Raw genomic sequence first — 17,343 nt, forward strand, 5'->3', positions numbered from 1 at the left:
CGAAGATGAAAGCTGGTATTGACTGATGCCATAATCGCGGTGTACCCAGCCGTGGGCAGTCCGCGACCCAGGTTGATATTCTTTATTTTTTGATCCATCCGTACATGTCCCCACTGGATCAACAGCCGGCACCTGATCTTCTTATGTAGTAATCAAAAGTCTTTAGGTCTTTGCAAGCTTCCGTGTCGGGAGAGTAGCCGAGTGGTGTTTCAGTAAAAGACATGAGTTCTGCCCATGTTTCGGTCACGTCTCGACTGACCGACGAGGCTATCTTTGAAGCGCATCTGGGGACCATAGGCCGCGTCTGAACTCTCCGGGCGAAGGGCTTCGTCTTCTTGTTCTTCTTCATACCCTTTGTAGGCCGGAGCTGGGGTTCTGAAGCAGCATCAATAGGAACTTTTTGAAGCACATATGTCATCACAGACGCTGTGTTAACCCTAGGAACCTGTATGTCGAGTCCAAGCATACAGTATCACTTAGTCTTCGTAGAAGATGATTGGACTCCGCAAATTATCGGAGATGAGAGACTTGATACTGCACAGTACTGTATCCTACGTACGGTAGTGTAGTATGTACTACATATCTTCTGACATAGAACGTCTGATTACGTCCCAGGCGATCTATCGGAACCGGTCTCGGTTGGGATGACGTTAACAAAGGATACAGAAGCCATTTTTGAACCACTTGGACTATTTACGGAGCTAGTAATGGCCACTCATGTTTCTATTCATGGCGCAAAGCGTTGTCGACATTTCCACATCAAAAAGGGCCGGTTTCCCGCTTCCTTCGACCCAACTTCACCCACGTATCATGGATGACTATGAGAAGTTTCGCAACATATCATGCCAACCTTATTCTGTGGACATGCTGGAAATGTTGATGGCAGCCACTAACATCGTCCATAAGCGCTTTGAAAACTGTCCCTCCACTCTTCTTTCTGCCAACCTGACCCACTTTCCGTCTCCCGAAGAAGTCAGTCGTCGCACAGCGGTTACGCCTGTGCAACAATTGTTGCCACCAGTTGATGGCAGCTGGATTGAAATCGCCGATAAAATATCAAGATTACCGGATCCTCCAGAAGAAACCAATGTGACTACAGCAATGTGGAATCTAGTCCGTGGCGGTCCGCTTGAGTTGCCAATCGTAGATGAGTACTTAGATCTGCTTCGAGCCACAAGCCTTCACACAGCAATTGCCAAAGTTCGACCGTTAAGTCAGGACGAGAACATGATTGGCACTGAGGGCTTGGATCGTCCAACAATTATTCCCTTTTTGTGCGACCATGACTGGGCCTTTGCAGTAGCATATCACGACTGCATTCACTGGTACGATAGCAGTCCCAGCAGACAAACTCCATCCTTTTCTGCTATAGAAGCGAGACGCGTAGTTGAGGGCTGGAAGGGGCCGCAGCACAGTAATCCCAACGATGTAGGCATCTTCATGCTTATGGGTATCAGGCTCGTCTTGCAGCGCAAGCCTCACTTGAGCCAGAGGGCTGCGGATCAGATTGCCCGCACTTTCCGAGCTCGCATGCTCGGTGAGCTTCTTGCAGGTAAGGTTGAGCCAGATGGGCAACGCCTTTGTAGAGAAGGCGTCATGCAGGCGGCGGAAACGGATGAAGGATCCATGTTCGTTGCTCAGCCACAGTACGAGTACAGTCCCGGTGCAGCACCTGAGGCGGACTTGTTCACCGAGGCATTATACATGCAGGAACAAGCGAACGGAGCCAACCGATCATCACGTTCTATGTCTTCTGTAGACGAGGTCATCAGTGCATCTCTAAGGCGCCAAGCCAACTCTCCACGACCAGCACTACGTCAGATGTCCTCAATTGTAGAAGACAATGAGGTGCCAATGGACGAAGATGCGGTCCTAGACGATCTAGTCACTGTCCATGGTAGTATCTCACCACCTGGACCACAGGAAGAGATGGTCGAGCCGGAACCGGATGCTCATCCGTCATCTGCAACGACCGCTAATACGTCACGTAGAAGGAAAGGTAGGGCACAGCAAAACGACATGTGGGCCCAAGGAGATACTGCAGATGGCACCCGGAAGACACTGAAGCTAGACGTGAACTCCTTGGTAAGCCGTAAAGTTATTCTTGAGAACCTCGCGGCTGCTCTGCAGTGTACGAGACTGGCAGTAGCGACCGAGGCATACGACAAGTGCGTTCTCTGGTTCCTTGGACAGGATAATGCTATGCAGGGAAAACTTCAGCAGCGGTACTCAAGGGTTCTCTTTGTCGAGAAAATGGAAGAACAAGCACGGCAAGATGTTACGATGAGTGGTATAAACGACAAACAATGGAAGAATATGAAGCGTGACTCACGGAATTGGAGGATTTGGAAAGACGTTCGGGATGCCGGTCGGGAGCATGACGACCTAGGTCCGTTTGTCACCCTCTGCGCATTTCCCGGTAGCATGGACAGCAAGTACCTATCAAAGAAAAACCGTGACAGTTTGGTGGCCGATTTGAAAAGGGAATTGAGAAGCGACAGGGAGGACGAAAGCGGGGGACAAAGGAGAAGTCATTCTTCCTCTCCATTGCGCCATTGGCTCCGGGACGCACGTCCACTGTGTGATGCTATACTGAGTGGGGCTTTGCCAACATCCCCGCTCAACATCGAAAATCATGATTTAACGTTTGCAGATGAAGTAACTGATGAGGATTGGATACTCTACACGAGCATAGACTTAGCTACAGGCCCTTGGTAGGTTGGGCCATTCCATTGAACTGAGAGATTGGAAAGGTCATATCTAGCTAGAGTTGAATAGCGGCGTGCGGTGTCTTGTAGTTCCAATATGACGGGTGTTGCTTGTTCTGAAAGCCAGCCAACTGCCTCTAAGCTAGATACAAAGCACTAAACTGAAGTGGGACAGGAACGTCAACAGTACCATGTAGGATGTGCCATAACAAGGTTGTAAAAGCTCTTAGATGAATAAGCCAGATAGATTCTTCTGGCCTAAATTTAAAAATCTGACGTTGAGAACATGCTCGTTTCCCTGGTAAACAGCAGCACAGTTTAGCTCGATATAGTAAACAGTCTTCTCGTTCATCACTGTTTCACTTTGACCATGACTAAAGCACTTTCCAAATATTTGACTCTCCTTCTACACAAACGATTACCATAGTTACCGTGGATGGATACATGCATGACTGGATGCATTTATTTGACTGTAGTACACCCTTGATACTGTCAGTCTTTCTAACGATGGGAGCTGATTGGTCTTGTCATGGGGTTTCATGTTATCAGATAACTTCTGCCATTGAGGAGATATAATTCATCTGTGCTTGAATCTTCATGCTTTAGTCATTTCCGCTTTATATCCTACTCTCTTCCCTTCGTTGCTGTTGCCACCAAGGAGCCAATGTCTAAATCGGCGGACTACACCGGTATTTGGCCTATCTGTAAGGTAAATCCCGTGATAAGGTGGCGGGGAGAGATATTTCTCAAGCCGGCAATAACACCATGGTTCCCTGTTATGCAAATTATGGGATCTATCCCACCTCAGACATGCAATAACCCCCGTTATATTCCACTTAGATGTGTCCTCATGCAAAGGGACTGCCTCTAGGCTCTCCAAAAACTTTCGTATTCTTTCGTAGGTACAACTGTCCTTGTGAGCCCGGATATGGCCTAGAAAATCAATGATATCCTGAGGTGCGAGTACTCGCCTTTCTCCAAAGGCGACCGGATTCTTTTCATTATCAAACACTTTGGGCCTTGCCCAGAGCCACGCATGCGCAAGAAGTGAGACCAACAGGTCACGTCCAGCAATATAGAGTCTTCGCCTTCCTGATGAGGCTTTACACTCTGGCGAGGAAGCAAGATTGGCCATGAAAAGAGACGCTTTTTGAGTACGCGCTTTAAAGGATCCTTCTTCAGTCACTTTATGCGAGAAAGAGCCGTGCTCGTTCAAGAAAAATATAGAATCATCAACCCATTGTCCACTCAGCTCAAGGGCCTCCAATTCCGCAAGCTTGATCAAAGCCTCTTCCTTCATCATTTTAGGCTGAATGTAAATAGGCGTACATGATATCTTGTTGAGGTGCATCGTGTTCGCAAAGTGTAGGGGCATGTAGAATTGATAGAACGGGACGTATACAGTACAGTACATGAACGACAAGTGCCAGAGTAAAGACGGCTTGCGTTGTGACTCTTGCTATTTATAACCTACAAATCAGCGAGCTGGTAAGGCTTACATACACGCCCCAAGAAACCTTCAATCTGCACCGCGCCAAAGCCGGTTTTGGACCATTTTGGCCAAGTTTTAATGAAAATTTTCTGACACTGGGTTCAGAGCATATGTACCTACAGCACTTTTGCCAAGTAGTAATAGTAGACTTACTTACCCTATTGCTTAAGTTGGTATCTTATTTTCTATAACTACTTTGACTGCTTCTGTTATTCTAATAGTAAAATAATAATAATTTTAATTTCAACTAGAATTTTAACTAAATTACATTATCCTGCAGCTAATTCCTTCTTTCCGGCGCACTCTTGTTTTTCTTGGTCTACTCAATCAATTTATAGAAAAAACCCGGCTATCCCTAATCTACAAGCTCAAGAAAAAAATATTATTGTCTTTGAATGTTTTCCTTGTCTCCTCCAGTATTCCCTCGACTTTCGATTCAGCCCACTTCTGGCAATCCCTGGTTCTTTTTTCCTTACAATTTTGAACCTCTACTTCCCACTCATCTAGCTTTCTTCGTTCCTCCGCAATCCGCTGCAGCTCCTCATCCTGCAGCTCTTTTGCTTCTTGTTCTTTGCAGCTCAAGCCCTCGACCGCCAACCCGATATCTAGTCGAACCTTTTGAACGGTATCGCTGTACCCCTTGACGTTCAAGATCTCGGTAAGCTCGAATGCATCGTCTAATAACTTCTTCATCCTAGACCAGTCGATACGCGTCCGTTTGGCGACTATGTTTTGGATATCGACTCCTGATTGTAATAGCTCCCTCCTGTGTTTTGTGTCCAAAGTCTTAGTCATAGCAGGAAACTCATTCATCCAAGTATGGAGCGCTACTGCTTCGGCACAGTCCCAGCCGCGTCCGCGCAGTATTCCCGCCAGATTTCTCTGCCCATAAGCAAAACATGCTCCCTCAAGGACTTCTTGTAGATGGACTATCAACTTGTGCTGACTGCTAAAGGGTAGGCAGATTGTGTTCTGCTCCTTATATACACAGTCCTCGCATGCTTCTTCTACTACATAGGGTTAGTAAGTATATTGAAACTTTGACGAGTATGGGCCTGAGTCATATACTTTCCGGAGGTTTCGTCTCCTTCACTGTAGTTTTGTATACCTCTTCCGGATATTCTTCTGCAGTAGGAGGTTCCCCTTTCATATGCGCTTCTTCTATGGACGATTCTTCTTCAGAGGCCTTTGCTGGCTCTTCTTCTGGGATCTCTGCTGAGGCCTTTTCTGGCGCTTCTGCTCCTACCAAGAATTCCCAATCGGAAGGTTTCTCCTCCATAGTGGGCACATCCATGTATTCCTCTTCTATTGCCTCGGGCTCCGTATCCTTTATTCCTTGGTCCTCTTCTGCTGCGATCTCAGGATCGCAAGGGTAGTTGTACAGTAGCGTCTTTTCTGGAGCCGGCTTCGGTTCTGTATCCCAAACTACCTCTTCATCGGCAACCCTTTCACGCTCTGCAGCAGGTGGAGAATTCTCTAAGATAGAAGACAACAAAGACCGCAGCTCTGGTGATGTGTTGTTTACTAGAACCTTGATAGATGCACATACCACGTTACAATCATACCTGGCGAATAGGTTATGAATGTCTTCCCTATATGGAAGGCTGTCAATGGCATCCATGATAGCTCTCTTATCATTAGTCGTCTTGGCGGTTTTCTGTTTTACCATTCTCTTGTCTCTTAAAGGTCGTAGATATGTAACGTGGTCTTTCAATACCACATAAATGGCTTTATCGTCGGGTACAAACTGGTCGCACAAGTCACATATTGTGTTGGTTAAGGTACCGTCGAGATTGAGCCTTCTCATGGTGCAAGCACAGTAAGGGTCGCGTGCTTCGCGTGGCGCGGCCATGGCGTGAGTGTACCGAGGAAGTCTTCACGGAAATGATGACAATAGAGTTAGAGTACGTCCAGTCCGTCAGCTAGGGCCAGAGTGAAGTAACGGAGCCCTTAAGAAAGGTGGTTGAACAGATAACAACTTCTACGTTGGCTGTCTTAAGATGCGGGGGCCTTGAGACATTCTGCAAAGGTTGCCTCATCATCACGTCAGACCCTCGCGTCATATGTAAAGCAAAGCTCAATGAACTAGAACCAGTCTATTCTTGCAATTATTACTCACCAGTTACCCGTAAGACATTTGCCACTGCACCTCTGAGCTAACATCTTAATTATATTCTTTCAATCCATATAGTGTTTATCCCTTTACCTACATGGACTACCCGACAGCACACAGGAAGGCCGTCTTTTTAAGCCATGACTGTAGGCGAGTGTTTGGCCAGCAAGATTCACAAATCGTGAAGAGAAAAGACATCCGAAATGCGGTTAGGAACGAGGCCATATCTGTTGCAGACTTCCCTGAGCAGGAAGTAGTTGACATAGTATATTGCCTGATTGCAAATGGAATCTTCCGCGCAGAAGCTTCCATCCAGCTCCAATTTCCAGACCTTTACTACCCTGTCTTTATTGGTAGCTATCAACAAGAGGCGATAGAGGATACATCAGCAGATCAACCTCTATCTACTCTCGTATATTCATATGACTGGTTGGAAAGGTATGATAATCTGGCAGCCACGAGTTGGCCTATCACATTATACTAACACAGTTTCACTAGATTATTTCAGACTGGAAAATACTCCGATCTCACCTTAACCTCTAAGGAAAAGAGCTATCCTACCCATCGCGCCGTGGTTTGTCCTCAATCTTCAGTAATAGAAAAGAAGTGCCAGTTTCAGGACGCCACACAAGGGCCCTCATGCGAAAGCTGTGGAGCCGCGCCAGAGTACCGTTTCGACTTCCTAGATGACGACTCGCAGTGTGTGGACTGCCTCATCCAATTCCTATACCGCCAGGACTACCAGAATACTCATATTGGTCATAAATATGAACAAGAAGAGGAAAACAGTGTCGCCAATAACCCGGAGGAGATAGAATTATCAGATGACTACATCGATAACTCTCATCCGGTCTTGCACGTCAGAATGTATGCACTTGCTGAAAAGTACGACATATCAGCGCTTAAAGACCTCGCACTTGGAAAGCTTAATAATGCACTCAAACAGAGCCCACCACCAGATCGATTTCTAGAAAGTGCAGAGGAGGCATACACGTCAACAGTACCAGAGGACAGAGGAATGCGCGATGTTATTGTCAAACACTTCGATGCCCATCCAGAGCTGTTGGATGACGAGCGCGCGCATGAGACTCCGCCGAACGCACTCATTGACGTACGACTTGCTTATTTATTTTCGTAAAGAGCATGCTGGAAAGCGGCCTGCCATCATTAGCCAGGGCATTCTTACTCCGTGAGCTGGACAATTGCTAGAATATAACTATATATCTCGGTTAGCGATATCGGGCTCTGATTGATCTCGACATAGCTAGCGGATGGAGTAGCGTATATTTTTTTTTGCTAGAAGAATAATTAATGTCCGCTTAAGATACAACGTTGGTGAATCGAATCGTTCACTTATTCTCATGTATACATATATGTGCCCATATATTGAAACAGAGGGGGAGCAGCAGTAGCCTTTGCTATATTCTTCGTCCGAAACATACAACCCTGCCTCACCTCCTCTGTCCTGGGCAGAGGCGAATTATTTCACTTACTTACCAGGCGGGTTACTTATTGACCGCAGAACGCCTCATTAGCCAACCTATCGGCTTCCTTGTTCATCTCCCGAGGCACACGCCAGAACAACACCTCAACATTAGATGTGTTCAAGTCTCCAACAAGTGCACACAACTCTTGAAATAGCTTCGCGTTTTCGACTAGTTTTCGCTTGGCAGTCTTGTAACCATTGGTCTCCCATTTAAATACCCACTCAGTCATCCCCTTAACAAGATAGTCCGAGTCTGACTTGATGACAATTGTATGGAGCGGCCCATAGGGTAATGCATTGTTTCGTACAATCTCTTTTGCCTGTTTGAGTGCAAGGATGCCAGCTTTCAATTCTGCGATTTGGTTCGTCATATTCGGCTCGGTTAACAGGACGCTCTGGTTGTACGTAGACGCTTGGCCAAAGAATACCCCAATAGCAGCTTTGGCATTTACTTGACCGTTACCCCTGCAGGCACCATCAACCGCGATAAATATGCTGTCGATATGTGGTGCAATGCAATCACAGTGCCTGCAAGGATGAGCGTCTTCGCATGCCACATACGTCCAGTCCTTATCATCGTTGGAGACCTCGATCAAGTCTAGGTCTATGCCGTCTCTGTAGCGCAAGCTAGGCTCAAATTTGCGATCCTGTGCCCATGCTCGGCCATCTGGCTGATAGTGCGCACTGGTTGCCATATTTGCGGGGCCTGCTTGGATATGGCAAGGTCGTGATTGAATAGAATCGTGTTACCGGGCGACGCGGTATACAGACTCGACCTGGCTATAGACGGCGTAGCTGCATACGAATAAATGTTATTGTTGATGGATGATCATGCGAAGCTAAGAACATTTACCTCGTGCCAGGCAATTTCAACCATGGGATATGCTGCATGGATGCCTGGGCGCCTAAATCTTAAATAAGGCTCTGGTGGCCAACCCAATCCGCGCATTTATCCAATCAACTCCATATCTTTAGCTTCCAGCCAACAGCGCACCTACCGACCGTCAACTCGCCAAATCAGCTCATATTGATTGATATACCAACCTGTGGAGTATTGCGTAACGCAATTGCCGTAGCCTCGCCATATGCAGTACTCCAGGGCTAAGTGTATAATCGTCTACTCCTCGTTACGGCACATCTTTAGCAAACCAGAGAACGCTGCCCTCCGCAGGAGCAAAGCGATCAAAGCAGTCGTTCAACGTCATCGCTTGGCTGTTTCCTTTTACTCTGAGAAGGACCTCATTCAGACCCTTCAACACCTACTTAAACAAGGCATATTCGAATCGAAAGACACAGCCCGGTCCATCTATCCAGAGTTCTTTCTATCGCCTGCAGTGCAGAAACAAATCGAGCAGGTCCCAAAACCATCTTCTGTGCCTGACCGAAACCTCTCTATTATGGAAGAACAGAAAGCATGGCTGCGCGAGTAAGTTCATGAGAATGGCATTCTTAGTAAGGATATGCTTCTAGCTATTTCTTTAGGATCTTTAATACAGGAGAGTATTCAGATATCGAGCTTGTATCAACCGACAAACTATACGAAGCACATCGCGTGATCGTGTGCCCCTGGTCACCGGTCATAAAAAAGTCTTGCGAATTCAACGCCGCTAAATCTGACCAGACGGGACCTGAACTGACTGAATTTAGAAACGGCATAACGAAGGCTTCATTTAACTTTGGAGACGTTGATCCTCAGGCAGTAGATTGCATGGTGCAGTTCTTCTACTTATGGGACTATAATCTCGGGTCTCTTATGCCTGAACGTATCCTCGACCAGGATGGGCCACAGGAGGACGAAACCGACGCTTCATGGGGCGCAGACGATGCAACTATCCCCAAGGGTCCGCTATTGATCCTTCACGCTAAAATATTTACGCTTGCACACATCTACGACATCCCTCGCCTCAGAGACTTATCTGTGGAGAAATTCGAGGAAGTAGCTCGGTTGCAGTGGAGATCTAATTGCCTGTTGGATGCGGCACGGGAAGCATACACTGCTACCCCATCTGCCGTCCTGGAAATGCGTAGGGCTATTGTGAGGACGTTCTATGATCACAGGGAGCTGCTGGATGAAGGTCAGGTCAAGGTTTTCTTGCGGGAAATGCATGAACTGGCTTTTGATATTTTAATGTACATGAACAACCCTCCGCCTTCACTGGGTTTCACCAAAAGTAAGTGGCCAGCAGGATTTTAGTTCACAGCCACTTCTTGCACCCTGAGAATACAAGTTTACTCACTTAAGTTCATTTAGTTTGCCTGCTGTATTTTTCTCTTCTACCTCCATATGTTCTGTTTGCCCTGGCTAGCTTGTTACACGGTTCTCCGCCAGTCCAATATCTGGTAAGACGTCTTTAGCTTGTCCCATGGCTGCAAATATGTCACGCTCGATGGAATCTCTGATGTTTTTCAGGCTCTCACTCTGATGCCGTTTAACGTCTTCCTCCTCCTGATTTAACTTTTCCCTCTGAGCCTCAATCTCTGCCACCTTCCTATCAGCTTCGTTATGGATAGAAGCAGCATCTCGATTCGCCATGAGAAGTACTTCGTCAATACGCCCTCTGAGCGGTTTAACAGCGTCTAGATATATTGGAGTATCGAGAAGCCGTACAAACTCTTCAGCATCCAGTAAAAACTGGTTAATTTGGAAGAAGTTAAGGTCGAGTCGATGAATGACGACATTCTAAATCTTGCCTACTGAGCTGAGTAGGTTCGAGAGTGACCCAGCATTATCTTCAGTCTCGAATGTTTTATTGTTCCGAAACAAGTCTATCCAGGTTTGCAGCGAAACTGCCTCGGCGCAGCTGCAGTCCCATTTGTCTAGTTCTTGTTGCATTTCTCGCTGTCCGAATGCGAAGCACGCATGCTCTAGTAGCAATTGCATCTGTGACATAAGTCTCTGTCGCGTTCTTATGGGAAAGCGGCAATCCCTGAGTGTCTGACCAGGTCGACTGATTGGTAATTCATCTGCAGCAAGGAAAGTAGTGGATCAGTATATCGCCGGCTCACCTGCGTTAGGAAAGGCACAAACCCACCATCTGCCTCGTTTGATTGGTTACATTCACCATCGAGCGGCTCGATCTCTTTTGTAGGCAGATGTCCAGTTGCTGTCTCTTGCTCTTCTTCTGGCCTTGGTGATGCCTGCTCTTCGAGAAAGAGGTCAGGAAATCGGCATCTTGCAGCATCCATGGACGCGAATATTTCTTGATCGATTAAGAATCTCAGTGAGGTTACCAGAGTTGGAATGCCATATTCATTGATCAGTTTTCTGACTGGTTGTTGGGTTTTCTTCCGCTTCTTAATGGCTGATATGATAGATTGGTCACTTGGGTTGCGATTGGCGATTTTCTTTAACGAGGTCGAGCCTTTAAAAGCAATGTAAACTCTTTGCTCATCAGGAAGAGATGCTTGCTTGACATCTGGTTGCTCGGTATCGTCAGGCTTTTGGGTAGTCACCTCCTCTAGATGGCAGTCTGGACAGGTCACTGTTGTACCAAGCTCGCCTTCGACCTCATAGTCCGCCTTTGCTATGGGACATCGGCACTTGTCGACTGCCGGTGCATTAGACAGTGTCATCGTGATACAGTGATTGACTTGCAGCAGATAAAGATACGGATCAAAGAGCGGTGAGGAAGGACGATGAGGGAGGGATGGACTTGGCTACCAGCGGTAGATAATGACAGCATCATATGTCTCATGCTGCAGCCAATTGAATCCACTAGGCTGAGCTCATCCCCGGTTAGGCGTGTAGGGATAAACAATTTTCAGATGCCATGCAAATCGGAGCAATACAAGCTTCCGAGACATACTTCTACGTAATTTTCTTTGGGCTCCTTTCAGGATTCCTCACATTTGTCGTAAACAGTTAAATAAGGCAAGGTATTTGGATCTCATCTTGACTTTCAATACTGGCGGGCCACAACTCCTACGCTCCATGCGACCTCCTTCTCTAATCAGCAAAGCATCTCTTTAAAAGGGTTATTCCAAACCGGCTTTAGTTACAGCTTCACAGAGAAGTTCTTTATCCAATCCCTTCGTAGTACATCCTTTAAAGAGACTCAATATATAGCTTCGGAACTAGCCACAACGTAAATATCTTTGGTACTGCCCTGACCACAATTGCTATACATGCCCCATATCGCATTTAAAACTGTGTAGTAAAGGAAATACTAAGGAAACCATGTCTCGTCGCAATCTTGGAACTGGTCTACATAATCGACGTCGCTGTCATCAGCATAAAAAACATTCGTCTCGATACCATTAATGCCATCTAAGACCGCATCCTCCCTGCCCATTGCTACTTTTGGGTCTCCCATAAGCTCGAGAGCATTTTTTAGCCTATCACCCGCCAACATTCGGTACTTTTCGTCCTCTTTTGCGATACAGCGAAGAACCTCCTGCTCCTTCTGCTCGAGTTCAGCACGCTGCTTGGCTATTTCTCCTTGAGCGCGTTCAAGTTGCAGTTGTATGAACTGTTTATTTCGTGTGAGTTCAATAAGTGTTGACTGAGCTTCTGAACGTAAGTGCGAGACGGCTTTTGCATATACTGTATCTCCTAGAACTCCGGCAAGCTCTTCAGCAGCGATGAGAAACTGTTCTAGCCCTGCTGAGTTAGTACGCAGGCGATGAACAGCTGTATGCCTGATGGATGCAATCGAACGCAGAAGCTCTTTCGAGAGATCTCCATTGATTGTCCCTCTCATACTACCCTCACGTCCGAGTAGCTCGGCCCACTTACTGAGCTCGACCGATTCAGGACATTCCCAACCGCGTTTTCGCATGATATCCGGGAGAGCTCTCGTTCCAAAGTCATAACAGGCAAGTTCCAATATCTTTTGCAGTTTCTCCATAAGCATATGCTCAACAGGGAATGGCAGATATACCGGAAACAGCGATAAGTTACCAGCTTTGCTTTCCGTAATACTGTTACTAACGTCTGGCGGTAGATCCAGTCATTATATGTAATAACGAAGATCATAATGACGTACCATATAATGCCGTTGTGATTCCTGTCCAGTCCAGGGTCCCTTGACTGTTAGCCCATTGAATTTGGATAATACCTTCCAGCGCAGCCTGTTCACTCCTGGTAGCTTCTGCTTCCAGTAGACTCCTGGCTGCGCTCTGGGCTGTACAAGGCTCGAAGAGGCCGGGGAAACGTTCACTGGCAATCGAGGTTGACTCGTAAACCCTATCCGAAAGGAGCTTCAATACTGGCTGATGTATAGCGTCGGCGCCATACTGAGCCACAAGTTGCCGGATTAGACTGCCCTTCCGTAGATGACTCGCGATAGATTTCTTTACGGGCGGAAGCTTTCTGTATTTGGCTTTCTGGCCAACAAATATATCCTTTGTCGCCTGATAAATTATCTGATCATCCAATTGCACGATCACAGTAGCATCCATATCGGATGGTTCAGAAAACTGAGAAGTAAATGTTAATGGTGCTACACAACAATCAAGGGCCGTAGGTAGATGGTAACAAAATTAGAGTTCCTTCTCCGCTTATCAGAAGAGGACTTCATGCGCAACCCAGTCTGCATAGATGCCTGACGGCCTAAATTTTAATCAGACCCTATAGGTTCCTCATTCAGCACGGCATGAAAGTAGTTTAAATGTCATTCTTTACATTTTTGCCATTATATGCGACTAACTAAAATCCTTAAGTATTACTGCCCCTCGATAGTTTATTATTAACCATCGTGGATGAGTGGGCCACAGGCTAGTTGAAGGACTCTTTGGAATAGTAATCTCCCCTGATACGCGCAGTAGGGGGTTAAACCAAGAATTAGTAAATCGGCAAGTATATATAGCAGCTCTCTTTTTACCTATTAGCTTTTCTTCCGCTAATCTCGCACTTACTGCATTATCGCAATAGCTAACATTCGTAACCTATATATCGCCGTCTTCTGCTTGCCCCCAAGGTGCCTCTCCGTCTGTTCAGCTATATGTGCCACCACGGACTGCCACACCGCCGTCGAATACACTGGCCCACCATCACCGGATGGCCTAGCTGGCCTGGAGCCCCCCTCGTCGTTAATCTATTCAATGCTTACTATGTTCAGCCTGCTCTGTACCTCTATCACCCACTCCGACCTCTCTGACCTCTCCGACCATGTCGAGAAGGCACTGTCAAGTACGAGGACCTTGCTATAGTACACTATCGCTTCCAGCCGCTCCCTGAGGTCAACGTCCATCGGCATCGGGTTCCTGTGGAATCGCCCTCGGCTGATAAAGTCTATGTCGCTGTCGCTCGAGACTGCTGATCGGGCGAGGACCGCAATCCACCACACGTGCGGGTTGTTTCGCGGCGTCGACTGAGCCTTCCTCAACGTCTTCATAAGCAGCTGCCGGATGGGAACCCAGATATACTCGAACCCTCCCTTTTCTCGATTCCGCGCTATCGCCTTGAGATCCACTTGCCAGACCTCTTGCTCGACATCCAGGATGTCATCGATCTGGCTCTCCGTCAACCGCATACCCATCTCCTCTAGCGTGCCCTCGCTGTGCGAGTGAGCGATGAACCCCACCAGGCTCGTCCAGATCGACTGGTATCGCCGTCGTTTACCGAGATCATAGACGGCTGCGAGGCTCTCAAACGCGCCTTGGTCTCCATCCCCCCATTTCCTTCGTCTATACTGTTCAATGCGGCCCGCGGCGCCCGCGGCCATCGCTCTGTCATGGCCTCTATCCCGTCCAGGTCGTTCCAGAAGGCTGACTGGATGGTCATTCGCCTCCGGCGATCATCAGCAAACCGACGCTTCTGCCCCCTTGCGTTCTCCACCCCGTCATCGTCCTCGTCGCCGCCCGTGAACTGCACAACCTTGCGGTTCGGCGCCAGCGCTACTTCCGGCGTGGGACTCGTTGCCGACAGGTATCCGATCCAGTTCCTTTTGATCTTATCTTACTAGCTAAGTGTATGCTGGCAACTACCAGAAACCATTCGGCCTGAGCGAATACAGCGTAGACAAAGCCCTGTGCTTTCGTTTAAGTGATCCAGGCTCCAACGACGACTTTTCCTATATTCTGGGGCGGCATGCTTGTACTCATACTGACATGCAGTGCTTCGCTCCTCGGGGATCGGATCTGGCATCGTTTCGGCTTTCTCTAGTGCCTTGGAGATAGAGGTACGAACTAACTGTGCCGGCCAAAGATCACTCCGTTCTAAAAGCTTTATGTATGCATACGCATATTTGCTCGTCCATCCACACTTGTGACAACACAGCCCGGTCCCATCGTTTACTCCTGCTATAAGAATTTCTGCTATCTTGAGCCTTACGAACCCTCTCTGCTCTTCTAGCAAAGCTGTTTATTAGTCCGTCAGTTACTTATCCAAACAATTGTCGGAGTACTTACAGAATACCTTCCACGGCATAGCAGATTCAACTTCATCCGAGGAGAGAGTATGATAAGCGCCATCGTGGCCAAGTACCAATGCTCGAGTAATCTCCTTGAACGCTTGCGCATTACGGAAGAGTTATGCCGCGGCAGTTAGAAGCATCAGATTGTCAGGGTCATCTCCAGGGGGTCGAAGCCAGGTGTCGCTTGCAAATTCCAGGGCATTCACGCAATCATATTTGTCTGCAACAACAGCAACTGCGAGGACGTCGCCAGCGGGAAGGGTCCGAGGCACTTCCTTGTTCTGATAGTGAACAACCGAACAGATAATCTTTAATGCAATAGCATTGTCTTCAGGCAGCGATAAATGGAATGGGCCATCCGGATCGCGCATGTCTTGGCCTTCTTTCCAGTTTGGACCGAGCATAACAGCGAATGGTTTGGAGACTGTCATCAAAAACATAGACCGGACACGGAGTTTCGTCTCTTCCGGCCCGACTATCAGAATAAGGTCGCCATCTGAAGCAATTGCAATGACTTTGCTTGTCTGCGTGTCTCTTGGGTTTTCCATGCTGATTTGTAACACTTTGTCGGTATTACGAGAAGGCGGCGTAGACAAGGCAGATGATGGCCGTGGGTACCCCGCATTCTATGACACCATTATGTGTTCATTTATCGCTTACCAGGGATGGAACAGTAGCATCGCTGTGTTCCCCCGCTTCTAATAGAGGACGCTGCAGTGGACTGCCATAGATTGGTGGGAACAGAGGCATAAAGTAAGAGATTTAATAAAAAAATTCTGTAGCAATTTGAGCTGAAAGCTCGAGTGCCCTGGAAAAGCTTGGGAACAAAGACCAAAGGAACTGAATCTTAAGAAAGGCTTGATTCTCAACCGATTTAACGTCATTGTGGCTTAAGTTGCGCGGTAAGGCATTGCCATAAGCAATCATGTGTCAAAAAAGGTCTCAACGCTCAAATCAGAAATCACAAAAAACAAGAGCTAACTCTGTCACCAAATAAACTGAAATGTGTTATTCTTCAAATATTACAATAGCTATATGAAATGTCGTTAAGTTATGCCCTGTCTTGTCGCATCCTCTACTCTAACCAGGGATACATGTTAGAAACGTCAAATTCATCATCATACGTCCCAACGTCAGCATATCCTGTGCCATCCGCCCCTAGCAGAGGCTCCGAGAGAAATTGTTGCTGCCTATCATTCCAAGATGAAATCAACAACGTCTCGCTAGTTTCAGCCTCCCGCTGATGATCCAGGAAAGACGATCCTCGATCAATAGTTGCCTCATTGAACATGAGATCCAGGGAAGAGTTTTCGGCTTCTGGCTCAATTGAAGATCCATGCGGAATGTCATTGCTGCCCAGAAGCTGATCTTTCTCCTTATAGAGATGAGATAACTGCAATTGAACATCACGAATGATGTCAGCGAAGAGACTTTGAACCTCCTTGGTGAGTGGGATAGAAAGCAAAGACGCCTTTTCTTCCAACTTAGTAGTTACAGCTGGCGAGAGCTCTTTGTAAAGATAATGGTCATATGTCTGTAGCTGTTTGGAAATAACATGTTTCCAGTCCTCGGAACTTGTGCCATTGTGTATGGTTTTGGTTAACGCGAACTTAACGATATCTCAAGAAACTCACATGGTGTCGGGATGGATGTTTCATCGTCACCAGGAAATAATATCACAAAGATTGCCCTCCAATAGTCGGCATCGCTCTGCTTTTTCGATTTTCGCCTCCGTAGCAGTTTTCCTTGTTCTTCAGTGAACCCTTCAGGGAGATCTGTATTGGACAATGCACACATCTCAGCGAGTCGTTGATGCTCTGTTAATTGTGCTTCGTTCTCAAATGATTTGCGACAGCGTAAACAGTGGATTGGTAATCCATGGACCCGAAAAATATGTTCCCTGCGTTGAAATATAAGCCTGCGAAAGTTAAGAAGGGCATCAGCACTTACTTCACGCGGTAGATAGAATCCCATCCAGGCCCTGAGCAAATCCGTGCTTTGGGGCTTTTTTGGGGATTTCGTTTGTAAAATGGACATGTAAACAGACGCTCATCCTCTGAGGACGGATCACTGGATATAGGCCTTTTTTTCTTGTTCCCGTCTTGGTCATCATCACGGTTTTCAGAGTTACTCGACTCGCCGTGATTCCTTTTCCTGTGAGAGAGGGAATTCCCAGTTGATTGGCTTGA

General features: G+C 47.1%; 10 protein-coding genes across 10 annotated transcripts; 3 read left to right on the plus strand and 7 right to left on the minus strand.

Annotated features, from left to right (window-relative positions):
* Positions 1-531: 531 nt before the first annotated feature.
* Positions 532-2,936, plus strand: EDB82DRAFT_537648 (uncharacterized protein). The gene has a single exon (XM_065609302.1). The coding sequence runs from the start codon at positions 718-720 to the stop codon at positions 2,716-2,718; it is 2,001 nt and encodes a 666-aa protein (XP_065463697.1). The 5' UTR covers positions 532-717; the 3' UTR covers positions 2,719-2,936.
* A 79-nt stretch (positions 2,937-3,015) lies between these two features.
* EDB82DRAFT_502581 (uncharacterized protein) lies at positions 3,016-4,111 on the minus strand. Its single transcript, XM_065608683.1, has one exon. The coding sequence runs from the start codon at positions 4,081-4,083 to the stop codon at positions 3,304-3,306; it is 780 nt and encodes a 259-aa protein (XP_065463698.1). The 5' UTR covers positions 4,084-4,111; the 3' UTR covers positions 3,016-3,303.
* A 310-nt stretch (positions 4,112-4,421) lies between these two features.
* EDB82DRAFT_502582 (uncharacterized protein) lies at positions 4,422-6,176 on the minus strand. The gene is made up of 2 exons (XM_065608684.1): positions 5,269-6,176; positions 4,422-5,210 (listed from the first exon to the last, which is right to left on the minus strand). Exons 1-2 carry the CDS (start codon positions 6,050-6,052, stop codon positions 4,561-4,563), a joined length of 1,434 nt encoding a protein of 477 aa, XP_065463699.1. The 5' UTR covers positions 6,053-6,176; the 3' UTR covers positions 4,422-4,560.
* A 138-nt stretch (positions 6,177-6,314) lies between these two features.
* On the plus strand, positions 6,315-7,637 carry EDB82DRAFT_201520 (uncharacterized protein). Its single transcript, XM_065607202.1, has 2 exons — positions 6,315-6,751; positions 6,812-7,637. The coding sequence occupies exons 1-2, from the start codon at positions 6,411-6,413 to the stop codon at positions 7,449-7,451; spliced, it is 981 nt and encodes a 326-aa protein (XP_065463700.1). The 5' UTR covers positions 6,315-6,410; the 3' UTR covers positions 7,452-7,637.
* Positions 7,604-8,653, minus strand: EDB82DRAFT_201536 (ribonuclease H-like domain-containing protein). Its single transcript, XM_065607203.1, has one exon. The coding sequence runs from the start codon at positions 8,492-8,494 to the stop codon at positions 7,823-7,825; it is 672 nt and encodes a 223-aa protein (XP_065463701.1). The 5' UTR covers positions 8,495-8,653; the 3' UTR covers positions 7,604-7,822.
* Positions 8,654-8,762: 109 nt separating this feature from the next.
* Positions 8,763-10,043, plus strand: EDB82DRAFT_502587 (uncharacterized protein). The gene is made up of 2 exons (XM_065608685.1): positions 8,763-9,225; positions 9,282-10,043. The coding sequence occupies exons 1-2, from the start codon at positions 8,885-8,887 to the stop codon at positions 9,991-9,993; spliced, it is 1,053 nt and encodes a 350-aa protein (XP_065463702.1). The 5' UTR covers positions 8,763-8,884; the 3' UTR covers positions 9,994-10,043.
* Positions 10,044-10,101: 58 nt separating this feature from the next.
* EDB82DRAFT_476561 (uncharacterized protein) lies at positions 10,102-11,372 on the minus strand (the record flags this gene model as incomplete). Its single annotated transcript, XM_065608067.1, has 3 exons — positions 10,102-10,431; positions 10,495-10,763; positions 10,832-11,372. The coding sequence occupies 3 exons, from the start codon at positions 11,370-11,372 to the stop codon at positions 10,102-10,104; spliced, it is 1,140 nt and encodes a 379-aa protein (XP_065463703.1).
* Positions 11,373-11,772: 400 nt separating this feature from the next.
* On the minus strand, positions 11,773-13,271 carry EDB82DRAFT_502591 (uncharacterized protein). The gene is made up of 2 exons (XM_065608686.1): positions 12,785-13,271; positions 11,773-12,732 (listed from the first exon to the last, which is right to left on the minus strand). Exons 1-2 carry the CDS (start codon positions 13,197-13,199, stop codon positions 11,966-11,968), a joined length of 1,182 nt encoding a protein of 393 aa, XP_065463704.1. The 5' UTR covers positions 13,200-13,271; the 3' UTR covers positions 11,773-11,965.
* A 380-nt stretch (positions 13,272-13,651) lies between these two features.
* Positions 13,652-14,886, minus strand: EDB82DRAFT_546266 (uncharacterized protein; the record flags this gene model as incomplete). Its single annotated transcript, XM_065609461.1, has 4 exons — positions 13,652-13,834; positions 13,871-14,403; positions 14,433-14,696; positions 14,850-14,886. 4 exons carry the CDS (start codon positions 14,884-14,886, stop codon positions 13,652-13,654), a joined length of 1,017 nt encoding a protein of 338 aa, XP_065463705.1.
* Positions 14,887-15,046: 160 nt separating this feature from the next.
* Positions 15,047-15,965, minus strand: EDB82DRAFT_201616 (uncharacterized protein). The gene is made up of 2 exons (XM_065607204.1): positions 15,150-15,965; positions 15,047-15,086 (listed from the first exon to the last, which is right to left on the minus strand). The coding sequence occupies exon 1, from the start codon at positions 15,700-15,702 to the stop codon at positions 15,271-15,273; it is 432 nt and encodes a 143-aa protein (XP_065463706.1). The 5' UTR covers positions 15,703-15,965; the 3' UTR covers positions 15,047-15,086; positions 15,150-15,270.
* Between the last annotated feature and the right edge of the window lie 1,378 nt (positions 15,966-17,343).

Source organism: Fusarium venenatum, assembly GCF_020744135.1.
Source record: "Fusarium venenatum strain MPI-CAGE-CH-0201 chromosome Unknown EDB82scaffold_3, whole genome shotgun sequence".
Lineage (NCBI taxonomy): Eukaryota > Fungi > Ascomycota > Sordariomycetes > Hypocreales > Nectriaceae > Fusarium > Fusarium venenatum.